The 12,438-nt window shown below is 28.9% G+C and overlaps 2 protein-coding genes across 2 annotated transcripts; both read right to left on the minus strand.

Moving 5' to 3' along the window:
• Positions 1 to 1,092: 1,092 nt before the first annotated feature.
• On the minus strand, positions 1,093 to 9,590 carry LOC145843887 (dnaJ homolog subfamily C member 5-like). Its single transcript, XM_082951150.1, has 4 exons — positions 9,442 to 9,590; positions 8,119 to 8,332; positions 4,964 to 5,093; positions 1,093 to 1,978 (listed from the first exon to the last, which is right to left on the minus strand). The coding sequence occupies exons 1-4, from the start codon at positions 9,570 to 9,572 to the stop codon at positions 1,788 to 1,790; spliced, it is 666 nt and encodes a 221-aa protein (XP_082807276.1). The 5' UTR covers positions 9,573 to 9,590; the 3' UTR covers positions 1,093 to 1,787.
• A 103-nt stretch (positions 9,591 to 9,693) lies between these two features.
• On the minus strand, positions 9,694 to 12,088 carry LOC145843920 (tetratricopeptide repeat protein 12-like). Its single transcript, XM_082951195.1, has one exon. The coding sequence runs from the start codon at positions 12,024 to 12,026 to the stop codon at positions 9,870 to 9,872; it is 2,157 nt and encodes a 718-aa protein (XP_082807321.1). The 5' UTR covers positions 12,027 to 12,088; the 3' UTR covers positions 9,694 to 9,869.
• Between the last annotated feature and the right edge of the window lie 350 nt (positions 12,089 to 12,438).

Genomic DNA, 12,438 nt, shown 5'->3' on the forward strand with positions numbered 1-12,438 from the left:
TTAACAAACGAAGATTTAAAACCTTCAATTACAATTTTAAATTTCATAACTTTGAATTTTTCAAAATGGATTGATTTGAACGAAACCAATCAATAAATTAATCGATTTTCGTTACAACAAGTAAAAAGTAGACAAAATATTTAAGAGCTGCAAACTTTGTATTTGTTTAAACTTTTTGCTTCTTAACTCATGATTGTAAAATGATGTATAGAAGGTTACAAATGAACTTTAAACTTATCTAAATTATAAACGACATAAAAAAATTTAGCTTCATGTATTAAAGTACTTTAAAATAGTTAATTTAAATATTTTGTTCCTATTAATTTTTTTTCAACTGAGAATCACAAATTGTTTCAACTTTTTTTTGTGTAATATCCGTAGTTTAAAATTACATTTTAATGCAAAAACTTTGACTGAAACATATATGCTACTAGCTTCATGAATATACTACATGTAACTATCAATAACCAGAAAAAAAAATTTCGGCTCGAGGAATAGTTTCTAAATTATTTTGTACAACTTTCCCAAGCTAAACTTTGCTTAATTTTATAAAAAAATTGTAAAATATTTTTAAATAAACAAAACGTTTAAAAATGGGCCTCAGCAACTGATTGTTTGTTTATGATAAACAAATAAGCTACTCACGACCAACAGTAGCGCTAGAGAGCTTCAAAAATAGTTATGTTTCAAAAATAAATAAAAATTTTGATTTTTGATTTTTTTTAAAGCATAATCCAACCGTGTTATTCTGAACATTCCAAAATAAGGTACAATTATTAATCTAAAAGCCACAAAAAATATTCTTTTTTTTTAAACAAAATTCAATCAAGATTTATTTACTTAATACTAACAAATAAATTTTCTAAACAAAAATCGCTGTCACATTTAAACAAGTGATCTACCATGGAAGCTATAAAAAGTATTTCCTACGTCTTAAATTTGTTCAATATCTAAATTTACGGTTGTTTTCAATTTGATCATTTGACTTGATGAACATTTTAATAGCATGGATTTTGTAATCAAAAAAAAAAAGAAAACAGACTATTTATTTTAAGATAAATAAAATGCAGGTATAAAACAACAAAAGCCAATCACATTTATTTATTCATAAAATTAACGCCAAAATAAAATAAAAAACGTTTAATTTTAGCTACTAACTCTTCGTATTTTTCTTCAATTAAAAAAAAATCAAATAATTTATTCACGGTCACATCAATAACGTAGCTGGTAAAAATCGATAAATTTATAAATAATTCTTAAAATACATTTACACAGATTTCAATTGCCAAAAAAGTGTTCATAGTCAAATTTTTGACAGAAAACTGTTTTGATCAGCTAAAAATGTTGCAAAGTAGCACCGACAAAGTAAATTGAAAATGACATTTTTTCATGAAGTGTAGTTTGGTATTTTTAATTTTTTGAGTGGTGCAGTTAATTATTTTTTACAATAAAAAGTAGCGGAAGCTGTGAAGTTTCCGAAATAGAATGCAAGTAATAAATATAAAATTGAACACGAAATATAATTAAAACTTTACAAAAGAAATCATAAAAACTTTAAGAGGTTCAGAAATTGATCAAAAGTAATTTTGGGAATATAAAAGATCACGAAGAAAATTTTGTTGAATAAACTTTAAATTTTTAATTTGCAGAAACATGCTTCTTCAAAACTTTTTCACAAAAAATAAAATTTCTGCCTAAACAATTAATTGAAATCGAAACAAAAAAACCTGGCAGCAAAATGATGACGTCATAGACAGCGAACAACTTTTCAGATGATGACGTCACAATCACTCGTCGGTGTAGAGCTTCTCGGCGCACGCGGAAGTGAGGGGGACTTTTTCGTCGGTCGTCATGGTGATGTTGGTAGCCGGGGTCTCGGGGTACGGCGGTGGGGGCGGCGGCGGCATGGGCGTCGCTTCCGGTTGCTGGGGAGGCGGTTGCGCGGTGATGACGTCATCGTCGTTCTGTTGTTCGAAATCTGCCAGTGGATAAAAAAATTGATAATGGAATGACTTTTTTAGTTTATCTATTAAATAATTTATACAAATTTTTAATAAAATAACTTTAAGTTCAGACAATTTGTGCTATATAAAAATGTAAAGATAAACTTGCTATCAGAATTATTAGTTTATTCAAATGTCTATAAAACCAAACACAAACTTTTAAACTACCAAAAATAATTATAATCTAGGCACTCAAAGTAACATTTAAAACAACTTTTCTAAAGTCTTTCGTTTTTTGAAATTAGTTTCAGTTTAGTAAAATTTCACTACTCTAAAATATTTCTACTATCTGAATTAAAAGGTTAAAATCATCAAATTATTTGTAAAATTTTCAAAAAGAAGTCGAAAGAGGACCTCTCAAGTCATTCAGCATGCGAAGCAAGTTATATAGGAAAAACTCATTAAAAATTAAACATCCAGCATCTGAAAGTCACTTCGCTTCGAATTTGCATTTACAACTTCTGTGTGGAAGCTTTCATTTACAAAAGTTTTAAATTTTTCATACTTTACACTTATCTATTTAAGTTATTTTCTGCTTCATTTTTAATTGTTTTCATGCTGTAATTATTCTTTAGTACAAATTACAAACAACAGCTGGTAAAAAATTAAAAAATATTTTGTTACTAATTATGAAGCTTGTTTAAATACTGTGTTGCATTGAAAATTTACATACAAACAAAAAGTAGTGAACTTTTTTTTGTCAATTTGCTAATTATAAAAGAAACAATACTAATTTAAAAGTTTTCCTTTTTTCGTTGCTTACAAAGAACTGATACTTTTAGTCAACAATGCATATTCAAAAACTAACAAAAAAAACAATTTTTGAAGCCATTAGACTTTTAAAAAAGTATAAATTTAACTTGATAATTATAACTTAGTCTTTATAAATCAAATCTTTAAAATCGATTGAATGTACAAACTCAAAATAATTTGGTATAAGAGTCGAATTATTAAAGTTAAAAAACTAAACGTTTTGTTTGAGGTGTAACTGAAAGGTATAGATATTTTATGGCTTATTAAATATACTAAAAGTCAACTAAAGACTAAAATAAAATACTAGTATACGTTTAATATTATCACATTGCATTCTTAAAATCATACCATAACATTTAGTTTTGTATTTTTAAATTAAAATAAAAAAATTACAATAACGAAAAAGTTACAAATACTATTCGTTAGTAGTTGCAATGTCTCCTTTTTTGGAACCTCATCACATTACAAAAGCTTTACGGTGTTACGCAAGCCAACATGTTTTGTCAATTATAAATTAGTTTTTGGACACCAGCAAACAATAACAAGAAGTATTTATTATCAGATCAAATGACAATCAGAAACCAAAACATAATGTGATTTAAGTCCATTTGTTTTACTATCATACAAATATTAAACAACCAGGTTATGTTTAAGTATGTTTAATTTTGTGAGTAACATTAAACATTTGAAACATTTATTGTTAACGCGTACATTGAAGCTCATAAAATCATTTTCATTGTTTGTACTAAAAACATAACTTACTTTAAATGCATTTTATGATGGTTGATATTAGACAAATTTAAAAGACTACTAATTGATAGTGTAATTAAAATATATAAAATAAATTCCCAAACAACTCATTATAAAAGAATTGAATCAATTTCAGTTTTGATTGATTTTCTTAAATTATTCATGAATTAACAATACAAACTAAGTTCTCAACTGTTAATCCATGCCACACTGAACACAGACTAAAATCTACACAATGCCAGTAGTTTTCATTCGAAGTAAAGAATAGCGACTACCAACTAAAAGTTATAAAAATCACGGTAATTGCAAACAATTCTACAGTCATGCAAATTATCAGCACCCTCTTATATATTATTTAAACCTTATGTTTGCATTCGTCAGTTGGGTTGGGTCGTTATCGGGTCGCTTTCGTCCGGCTTTTCACCTTTAAAATGTTTTAATTTCAAAAAAAATAAAAGTAAAAATCATTCCACTCATCAGAAGGGAACTGTCTGCTCAATAAAAGTTACGCAACCACGATATAAAACGTACGGGGGCGTTCAGCGGATTTTAATAAAAAAAAGACTTGATGAAATAAATTCTCATTACCATATGGTGCATAGCTATTTGTTCGTTGCTATTGATAATTTTGACGGTTGCAGAATATTAATGATAGATTTTAATGGTCAATACAACAAAAGACGAACAGTTAATTACATATTGTCAGAAACTACTTTTAATAATTACATATTGTTTTATAAAGAATACTTAATTTCTAGTCTTAATACTTTTAATTATAGTCTATAAAAATTATCAAATGAATAATAATATTCTGTCATTTAGCTTTCCATATAAAATGTAGATAAATAAACATTACTCCAACAAATAATTTTTGCCTATATAATAAATTTAGTTACTTAAAAAAATTTCAAAACATCTTTAATTGTTTTGAAATACTTTAGTTGAGTTGTTCATATAATAATTTGTTGTCTGTAAAGGCTTTAATAACTAAGAAACACTAACTACACCAAATAATCAACTTAATCCTAATAAAAGATCAAGAGTAATTCTTAACATATTTAAAAAAAGCATTTTGTTCTAATCATACTTTCACTGGATTGCTTAACCATTTTATTCTGACTATTGTGTGATAATACTTGCAAGCTGTAATAGAGTATTTAAGTTTATTTTGAAAAGGAAGTTAGTAAAAAACTCGAAAGCTATCTCAAAAGTTCTTGAATTTTGTAATAAACTTGTGAAAAGCGGTTCGTGTTTCAATGAGATAGTAATTCAATTACCTGTAAAAACATTTTGTATTTTAACTTACTTAACTTAATAATGAGTTAATTTAATGAATACTATGACGTCACAAGCCAGCACTGCAACTGTGAGCAACTACACGCAAGACGCTTTTACAACGAACAAGTGTTACTTCACGACAATCTACTTATTACGACTACTATGACGTCACAACTGACCGTGTATGTCCTGGTACTCCTCGTCGTCGGGCATCTCGGGCTTGCACTTGCCGCAGCAGTAGTTGAAGCAGCAGCAGCAGCAACAGCAGCAGCAGCAGCCCGTGATCAGGCAGCAGAATATTCCCAGGAACTGTGAATGAAGAACGTATGAATTAAAAACATTAACACTATTATTATATCACAGTGTAAAGCTATTATGTTATGCGTATAAAGTGATCGGGCAGCAGAATATTCCCAGGAACTGTGGAGGGAAAATTTGTTTTGAGAATAATTAGTCGTGTTATTAAATCTTTAAGTATAATAAAATAAACTATTGTAATGTATATGATTAACTTATCAGGCAGCAAAATATTCCCAGGAACTTTGTGGAAAAAAAATCATTTTTACTTATCATTTTGATAATAAAGAGTCAATATCATTAAATCTTAAAACCTTTAAAAAATTTGTAATGTTTATGGTTAACTTATCAGGCAGCAGTATATTTCCAGAAACTAATTTGTAAAATCTAAAAATCGTTTTCACATGAAGTTTTTAACATGTATTGTTGTATAAAGTTGTTAAAATATGGTTGGTTATCAGGCATTAGAATGCTCTCAAAATCTACAGGGAAAAAATAGCAGAATATTCTAAGGAACTGTAGATGTAAAAGAATATAATATATCAGACATTTTGACAAGAAAGTAATAATAAAAATTGTTACATACGATTGCTACAACATAGTTAGTGCAGCAGAATATTCCAAGGACTATAAACAAAGTTATAATATTTAGTACTAAATATAAATAATAAGCTTATTTACATAACTAAGTTATGTACAAACTATATATAATATAACCAGAAACTAGTAGTTGAAATTTGTTGAAAACTAGTTTTTATATAAACATGGATTTTTTTGATAAAGATATGAAAAATACTAATATAAAATTATAGAACAATTTAGTATTGATTTAATTCTTAGATTACGAAGACCTCTGTTTAAGCATACATACACTTTTTATTGTTGTAGTTACCATATTAAAGTATACACAAATGAAATCATATAGATCAGGGTTTCCCAAACTTTTTTGCAAATGGCCCCCTTTAAAGAAATTGAAAAAGCAATAGCCCCCTTCAACAAGATTACTCATAAACTACGATAAAAAACACCGAAGATCTTTTTTTTTGCTCTTCATCTGCTACTCGAGAATATCTAGTGTAAGTTTCAAGTTATGGCCTCATGACCCCCCTGTGGCTCCTTTACTGCTCATTCCCCCCCCTCTTCCCCCTTTGCTGCTCTTGGCCCCCTGAGTATCTGTCATGGCCCCCTAGGGAGCCACTTGGTCCACTTTGTGAAACCCTGATACAGATTTATAAAACTTGTACGAAGAATTTTGACAAAAACACAGTTATTTTTTATCTTAAAATAAACCTTACTTGAAGTTTTCAAATTGATTACAAGTTAGTAAGCTTCAGATATTTTTAATCTTTTATATCTATAAAGTTTTATTAGTTTCAACAATTTATGTTTTAGAAGGTTTCAACAAGCGTGATTTCTATCATGTAAAATTTCAGTCGTAACAAATTCAAAAAAAGCTTTAAACTGCTGTCATAATTCAAAGTTTAAACACTTGAAAAACTTTTATTTGCTCATATTAAATGGGCGGTCTTTATTTACTCACTACAAATATGACTGATGTAGTTTGCTTAAAACTTGTTAGTCAAAACTCGTTTTAGATAGTTGTTTAAATGAAAGTTAAATTTTTTTTGTGAAATAATCATTAAATGATTAACTTTTACAAGTTTAATATCGATACTAATATTACCAAACGAAAATATCATACAAAAAATATTTATAAAAATATTTAAAACCAATATAGTTTGTACTTACGACTCGTAACTTTTACAGTATAACTTTAAATTTTATATCAAGTTTTATAAATGCAAAGGTTCATAGTATCTAAAAATGAAGGTTTCTTATACATGTGTGTATGTAAGTAAAACCACTTGTTTTGTTAAAAAACATCTAATTTGAAAAACTTTTATGGGTAGTCTTGGTAAAAACTATTTTTTTTTTAAATATGAATAGATGCAATGTCTACTAACAAAACTAGTACATAATTCAAATTTAATTTAAATAAAAAACTTTAAGAGAAAGACTTTTATTAATTGCATAATTTTTCTGTCAAATATATAGTCTGCACAAGACCAAAAAAAAACCCAAACTGTACCTCAATAAACAACTCAGATTACTAAAAAAATACTTTAACTTTAATTAAAAGCCTAATAATTATAAGTAGTTTCTAACCCTTATTACTAATATATGCAAAATTTAATTTAAAATTAACCTATAAAATAATCAAAATGTTTATTTCATGTTTATAAAACAAGGATTCATAAAAGACTGACTATGTTACCAAAAAGAAGAGGGTTTCAGCATATATATAAAACAAAATACTTATTATAAATAACTAATATCTAAGTCAAGGGTCAATATAAGGACAACATAGTAAAATAATTTTAAAATTTTTATTTATTTTATATTTGTATACTTTTACTTATAACAAACTGGTACAAAATTATAGCAGAATAAGGCATGAATTTTTAAAGAATTTAAATTACATAAAAATATAAGCTAAATAAAATTAAATTTAATTAAAGTTATGAAAAAGTAAAAAAGAAATAATTAAAAACAATTTAAATAACTCAAGTAATATTTCAACAATAAAAATTGTCAGTAAAAAATAATGTGAAACTTTTAAAATTAAACTTAACATTTGCAAAGGGTCTATGTTATTTAATAATGATATACTTTATAAAAAAATATCAAATAACCCACTGAATACAAGACTAATTATTTTTCTCATTTAAACATATGTGTCATTGTAAAGATAAAACTTCTTATAAATTACATCATCAAGATTGAACTTGCTAAAGTTTTCGTTTAAAATACTTACAATAAATTTAAAAAACTTGAAGCAAACCTTAAAGTGAAATCTAAAACCACTTTTTAACAATGGTTCTCGATAGTAAAAAGTTGTGAGATTGTTTATCAATAAAATATACCAAAACAAAAATCTTAGCAAACTAAATAAAGTTCATAAAAATTACCCTAGATAGCAAAACTGTGTAACAAAACGAAATATTATTAATAAATATTGCGCAAAATTAAAACCAACCTTGGCGAACGGTGACTGCAGGGCCATGTAGGCCTTCAAGTTCTCCTCGCCTATCTGCTCGCCGATCTTCAGCCCCACCGAGCCGTACTGATCGTAGATCTTCCTCTTCTCCTCGTCCTGCAGGATCTTGTTGGCGTTGTTGATCTCCTTGAACTTCTCCGCCGCCTCCGGGTTGTTCAGGTTCTTGTCCGGGTGGTACTTCAGAGCCAGTCTCCTGCGGTTATTTGAGTATTTTATAAGTTGATTATTACGTAATAAATACAAACAATGGTAATACTTCACTGCAAGCCTCCTATGGCTTGTTAAATTTTAATGAAACAATAAAGCAATTGAGTGATAAGTGTTCCAAAAGTAGGTAGCTTCATAATAAATACAAAATAATAGTGGCTCTTTAAAGCTAGTCTCCTATATTTTGTGTTGAGTTTAAGGTTTGAATAGATTCATTGTACAAATATATAAAAATAAACAGTTGAGCGTCCCAAAAGTAAGTTTCTTCTATTCAGTCAACAAAGTTAAATAAATATCTTATCTGTTACATAAATATAAGTGAAATAAATTTATTAAAACTTTTTGCCTGCGTTATATTACTTTGAAGCTAGTCTCTTGTAGTAAAGTCAATAAAACAATGAAGATTTGAGTACTTCAAAAGTTGATTATTACGTAACAGATTCAAACAATGGCGGTACTTTAAAGCCAGTCTCCTGTGAGTTGAGTTTGAGAGTTTGTAATATACTTCTAAGAACATTGTAAAAAAAAAATATTTTAGCTTTCTCAAAGTAGACTGCTTCTGTAAAGTTGATAAAACTTTACAGTATTAGACAACATAAGTGAAAAATGTTAATATTTTACCGCCAGCCTCCTATGGTATGTTAAAATTGAATAAAACAATAAACATTTAAGTATTTTTAAAGTTGATTATTCCATAACAAATACAAATAATGTTGGTACTTCAAAGCCAACCTCCTGTGGTTGTGAGTGTTAAATTTAAATTTGGAATGAATTTATTATTACAACGTGTTAAAATAAAACATTTAAGCTTTCCAAAAGAAAATATTGTTTTTATATAAAAAAAGTTACATAATTATTTAACCATGATAAAATCTAACAGCGTTAAAAATAATTAAGAATACTTACAAATGTTTTAAATGTCTGGTTGCTATTAAAGTTTTTAAAATAAAATTGTTAAAATATAACAATAACATCAATTTGTAATGAGTTTGCTTTATTTATCTCAGAATCTTTTTAAATAAAGGTAGAAAAATAAAAAAACTTAAGATGTTTTTAACAGATTTAAAACTAATTCTTGAAAATGATTAAAATTACTTGTATTTTTTCTTTATTTCTTCAGTGGTAGCACCTTTTGGTATCTCCATCAGAAGGTACAGGGATTCTCCCTTTGCAGAGAGCTTCCTCTGAAGCTCAGCTCCGTTCTTACCGTTCTGAGGCTGGGCCATTTTAATTGACTAAAATAATCCTACTGTTAAGAGTGAGCTTAAGTCTTACAACGTAGCAAAATTTGAATTGAGATAAAACTAAGAAAATTTTCTACATAGAGAATTTTTCTGAGGTAAAAAATATGAAAAAATACTGTAGGTAAAAGCTTAAGCATTTTGAAAAATCTTAAATAATCTAGATGTTATATTGAAAGAAGAGATTATTACTTACAGTGTATAAAATCAAACTAATCACAGTGCAAAAATTAAACATTAACAAATGTCTACTTCTAAATCTAAAAAAAAATAATAATCAATTCAAAGATCTTTCGGATCCAGCCTCGAAAGAATGTTTATGCCGTCGTTTTTCCGCAGATGGTCCAGGAACATGGGGTGCAATTTTGCCAATTTGGCTAACAATGAAGTGCAGTTGATCCTCCCCTGCTTATCAGAGAGGTCCCTGCACAGCACCAGTAGCCTCCTCACAATGCTGCTGCAAACTGCTTCAGAGGAGTAGAAATAGCGCAGCATCTCCAAAGAGGAGGGATGCTTGGTCATGTCTCCCAGCAGGCAGGCCACATGTCCTTGGTTCAACCCGTCAATGAGGGCGCAGTCAAGGCTGAGGATTTCTTCTATGAAATGAAGTTTTTTATCGTAAGAATATATTGAGAACAGCCTGTTTGGGAGTTGCTTGCAAACTATGCAAATTATTTTCAAAGAGTACAATCTCAAGCCGGGTTCGGTTGGATTGTGAAGTTTAACAAAGTTGAATAGTGTTTTGAAAAGTGTTTCATTTTCATCAAAATAGCTTGACAGTTCTAGATTTTTTCTAAGGACAATGCTAACAATCTTTAGCATTTCACTTTTTAATTTATCTGAAATATCAGCCTTACAAATAAAAGTTGTAAAGTTAGACATGATCAAGTTTGAAGTTTCACTTGAAATCAAGCCTTCACTTAATATAGATTCTGCCAATTTAGAAGCAAGCATATATGTATCTTCATCTTTGTTTTTTAAAAGATCTAGTAATAGCTGTACAACAACGTCGTGAAGAATTGAATCATTTGAAGCTTTTTTTAAGACTATTTTGTGCTCACAAATTTTATTTAAAATTTTCAAACTTGTTTGAACAGCTTTTATATTATGTTTTGGCTTTTTCAAAACAGATCTAAGTTGCTGTATCACCAAAGGGTTAAAATTACATAATGATACAAGCGTTTTTATAAACTTTTCATCTAGTGTAAAGTTGTGAATTGCTGATAAAGCTAGTACATTTTCAACCATCATAAACATAGACAAGATATCACAATCATTCATGTGGTCGTATAAAATACTCCTTATATCTTTCTGCAAAGATGCATCATACAAAATGGACACAATCTCCTCTTTTACTCTTATGTGACCACCTTTCATAGAGTTGTGAAAAATGTTTTGAAACGTCTTGTTCTGAAACAAGTACTTCAAGTTCTGGCGCAGATTTTTGCAGGCAGACCTGAACATTTTAAAACAGGACACTACCAGCTCCAAAACATATGAATTATCCGTTTCATCCTCACTTTCTAAACATTGTTTAATAAATAAAACATCTTCCAATACCAAATCAAATCCCTTGTTGGTGCGAAACAGCGTTCTGGACTTTTCATCAACGCAAAGAGTCTCAAGCAGTTGAATTCCAACTGTGTAAAAGCACACACCTTCATTTTCTTTCTCCAAAGTAAAGGACTTTTCCTTGATGCTTTTAATAACTTCATCAATTTGTTTGCCGTCTCCTTTGTTAGCTTCTTTTTCTTGAGCTCTTACATCTCTCTCATGATTGAGGTCTTTTATGAAACTTTGCACAAGTTTGTCTTTACTTTTGTCATGCTCCAACATCTTTAAGATCACTTCTTCAGCCTTTTTTAACTTGTTTTTCATCTTGTAAGCTTTTGCTTTCAGATAGTAAGCCTTGACCCACTTTTCATCAAGCTGTATTGAAAGATTGCAGTCACCTATGGCATTATCAAAGTCTTCCAGTTTAATATAAGCTGCTGCTCTGTTAGTGTACAATGAAGAGCTGTCTCTTGCCACGTTGATGGCATCACTGTAACACTTCAGAGCTAGCTTGAATTCACCATCCTTAAAGTGCGCATTTCCCTCCAGCTTTATTACATCAGCTTTTTTGTACCTTTCCCTTCTGGCGGCTGCTCTTTTATTGGCATCAGCCTCCATTGCCGCCATGAAACTTGACTGGTCGGCTTCTGGCTGCTGCAAAACTTGTTGAGGGTCTTCCTCCAAAGCTTTCTTGTTGATGACGGTCCTGTCAAAGCCTATGTTTTTGTTTGGGTCCACTTTTTTCAAAACGTTGTCTGCCTTTTTCATTGCCTTGAGTTCAGCATCAGAGTCACCTGACACCATGTCTCCCACTATGCTGTGAACGCTGTCCACTTTTTTCATGAACTTTTGAAAATCCTTTAGGTCGTTACTGATGGAGCCCATGGTTGAAGTGTGACTTATAGTTAATTGTTTTTGTTGAAATAGTTAGACTAAAATTTTTAAGTTTTGGTTTTTTGTTCATTTAACCCTTGTAAATAATAAATGATAAAAGCAATAATAATTAGAAAATTTTTAAACACCAAAATTATCAATATAATTCTAGTGTTTTTATTTTTGTCAAAAATTAAAAAAACTAGCTATGTCCATATATTGTTAGTAACAATGAAACTAAATAAAAAGTTTATACATGTACTTAATTCAAACAAAAACAAAAGTATTTACCTTAATTTCACAAGTTTTTGTAAACACTTATTAAGTTCCTAAAACTTATAATAAATAAAATCTCATAAACTTAATTCTATTTTTGATGCTGTTTTAACATAAAAAAGATACTTTTAGATATTTAAACATTTAG

Source organism: Thalia democratica, chromosome 9 (genome assembly GCF_965202585.1).
Source record: "Thalia democratica chromosome 9, ktThaDemo2.hap1.1, whole genome shotgun sequence".
NCBI classification, from domain to species: domain Eukaryota; kingdom Metazoa; phylum Chordata; class Thaliacea; order Salpida; family Salpidae; genus Thalia; species Thalia democratica.